Consider the following 3104-nt stretch of genomic DNA (forward strand, 5'->3'; position numbering starts at 1 on the left):
ACTCGCACCCCAGAACCTCAACTCGAACCTCTAATCAATAAACCCGACATCAGCCTGAATGATGATTTGTCTCTCGTTGAGTATATTTGGATGAGAGGTCATTATCCTCCCCTGGGGCACAACAGTTAGTATAGTAGATTGTGGTTTGACCCAATTACAGGAAACAATCGATTATGCCGCTTCGAATCCAAATCGCAATCTCACAATTAACGTCTGTTGTTTGAACCCATCTAGGGTAGATCTTATTGGGTTAAAGTTGTCCCAGCGGAAGCTAGTTGCCAAACTCACTCTGATAGTAACAGTAATTCAAGATCAAGAACGTCTTCTAACCTATCACCCAAACCATACCGCACCGAGCCATGCACGTAATGTTGAGGCCAGCACCAATATTAATTTCACAGCTCTCCACAATCAAGAAATCCAATGCCAAAAGATTGTTCTTATTAATGAATTGAAATGCTTAACATTAACTGGTCTTGAGGGTGCTACTCAAGACATTCATTCCAAAATAGTTCTAGAACTGTGTTGGGAGACTCTTCTCTGTCTTATTAAGCTTAATAATCCTGTCATTAATGTTCATACTATTATAGCTATTGTTCCTAAGTATGCTAAGAACCTATTCCCGTTAGAGCTTTTTCACCAGCGACTACATTCTACTCCCCGCGCCTTTGCTACTAAAATAACCACCAAAATCTGTACCGAGGAATGTTGGTGTCTCAAGGACATGTATGACAAATATTACACCCCCGAAGTATACGCCAAATATGGTATATCTGTTGGCGAATGCACAATTGAGTATGAGAAAAGACAAAATGGTTTGTTACATACGTTAAGGACCCTTAAAAAGTATCTATATGTGGATTGTAAGAAGTCGATAGAACATGTGATCGCAAATGGAACCAAATGTCCTGCTGAAGATCGCAGCAATAACAATTTGGAACTTCAAGAACCAGTTGATATAAACCTTAGGATTTTATATAATACTGATATGGCTGTTTATGTCAATTATGGTATTGTCGCCGGCCCATATGCTCTTTTCTGTCAGAATATACACTATACAGACATCAACATTAACGGCTGTGACAGATATAACGATAGCAAGGCCTGCCAAGCCCTTTTAAGCCTATTCGTCGATATCACCGCCCATACACTTAGAATCTCGAATGTTTATCGTGATACAGTCCACACCTTTGATCTATCTAAGATAGAAGGAGCTAACGCACTCCCTGAAATCCTCCGACGCCGCCTTAATCTTAAGACTCTGATACTAGACAAAGCTAATGATAACCTTGTTTACTGGATACTAAACAACTACATATTTGCGGATTCTATGGAATTGCATATCCTGAACCAACGCTACAAGAATCTTAATATTGCCCGAATTCTCTCCCTTCCTACATGCCAGAAGATCTCTAAACTTGTGCTAAATGACTTTGTTGGCTTAGATGAGGTGAAGTTATACAAGAAGTATAAGAAAGAAGGTAGACTCGCTGAGCTCCCATTATTCAATTACATAGAAACAATGAAAGCCGAAAACAAGACCATCACGGATCTTGGTCTTAACAAACTGACTCTGCGACTGGAAGGTCTTGATTGCAATAAGTATACTGAAATCTTAACTGAGTTTAAGAATATTGATATTCAATACGAGGTTGTTCCTATTGCAGTCTATATCGACCGTCAAATAGCGAAGTACAACTCTTATATAAGGGCGAAGAGTCAATATGCTTTGAGGAATCCCAACGAACGATTTGAGAAGGTGCTGGTACTCAGAAACATTAATCTACAAGAATTAGAAACGGATCTTGCCAGTCGATGCGCCACGTTTAGATCACAACGAGATCCAGACCAAGAACAAGAGCCATTTATCCAAAAACTTTCCCTTGATACATTATCGTTATATTTCAATGATACTAATCCAATAACTGAGAATAACTTAGTGAAGATTCTCATGTGGGTCGTGTATCAATTTACAGATCTAGGCTGGTTGGGCTTATACAATCTTAAGGTTTCGATGGATGAGAAAAGGAATATATCGGCCGGCAATTACTATATCATTGGGTTAAATGTCTTCGAATGTGATTCCATATCATATACATACCCAGGGCTTATGTTGGCTGTCGGCACTAAGTGTAATATCATATTGGCGGAACTCAATATCCCTTTTCCTGGTCCTATTATCGTGAGATATACAATGATACCTCAACTTCTTAAACTGGACCTCACAGAGATGGATTCTGAGACACACTTGTACAAACTCGCCTCGGCCATAAAGAATTCTAACTCCACTACATGCTCGATGTGCTCTTTAAGCCATTATCGGCCAAATGAGAAGAACCAATTGGGTGATGAGATGCATGTTGAGATAGATAATGACATGAGTGACGAGACGTGTAAAGAAGAAAGCGAGGGAGATGGTATGTATCAAGCGAAGATAAAGAAGGAAAACCCAGATACGGTGGAAGATTCTTCAGGTTTTAATCCAAAGTTACACTTTAAAACAGCCTGCTATTTCGCTTGCGAACACTTATTCTGTGCTGAATGTGTATGGAAGAGCGCGGAGGACACCGAGGACACCGAGGACACACTAAAATGTCCAACTTGTGAGAAATGTCTCGACCTCGATCGCACCTATGAGCTCATGTACGCGTCTCTACCCAACCTTGTTCTTGTCGAATGCGATGTTTCAACACCTACCACAAAGCTCTGGCAATCTAAAGCCATAGCATGGCGTGATACCCCTATCTACCTCTACGGTTATTGTCCACTCGCATATTGGTCTCGTCTTGAAAACAAGCCACAAGCAGATTATAACACTTCCAGCCCAATTCGTGTCATTTTCGTTTAAGTCGAATAAATCAGCCAGTTAACATACTCCTCGGTGTACTATCACTCTATATGTTGACTGATTATATCTACTTGTTATGATAAGCTCTTGTTCTCCACAACCAGTATAAAGCCATATTGTATGTACTAGAACCATTAGTTTATTAAGCAATCAAATCTGGTCTATGCGGCCACCCCTATTCTCGAAGACCACTAACTCAGATACTAGCTAGATTAGCAATCTAAATGTAACCCAAATAATAAAAGGAAATCATAAG

The 3104-nt window shown here is 39.9% G+C and overlaps 1 protein-coding gene across 1 annotated transcript; it reads left to right on the forward strand.

Annotated features, from left to right (window-relative positions):
- Positions 1 to 724: 724 nt before the first annotated feature.
- Positions 725 to 2848, forward strand: NEHOM01_2487 (uncharacterized protein; the record flags this gene model as incomplete). Its single annotated transcript, XM_051491363.1, has 1 exon — positions 725 to 2848. The coding sequence occupies one exon, from the start codon at positions 725 to 727 to the stop codon at positions 2846 to 2848; it is 2124 nt and encodes a 707-aa protein (XP_051347323.1).
- Positions 2849 to 3104: the final 256 nt, after the last annotated feature.

Source organism: Nematocida homosporus (assembly GCF_024244095.1).
Source record: "Nematocida homosporus strain JUm1504 chromosome Unknown 4132, whole genome shotgun sequence".
In the NCBI taxonomy this organism is placed as follows: domain Eukaryota; kingdom Fungi; phylum Microsporidia; genus Nematocida; species Nematocida homosporus.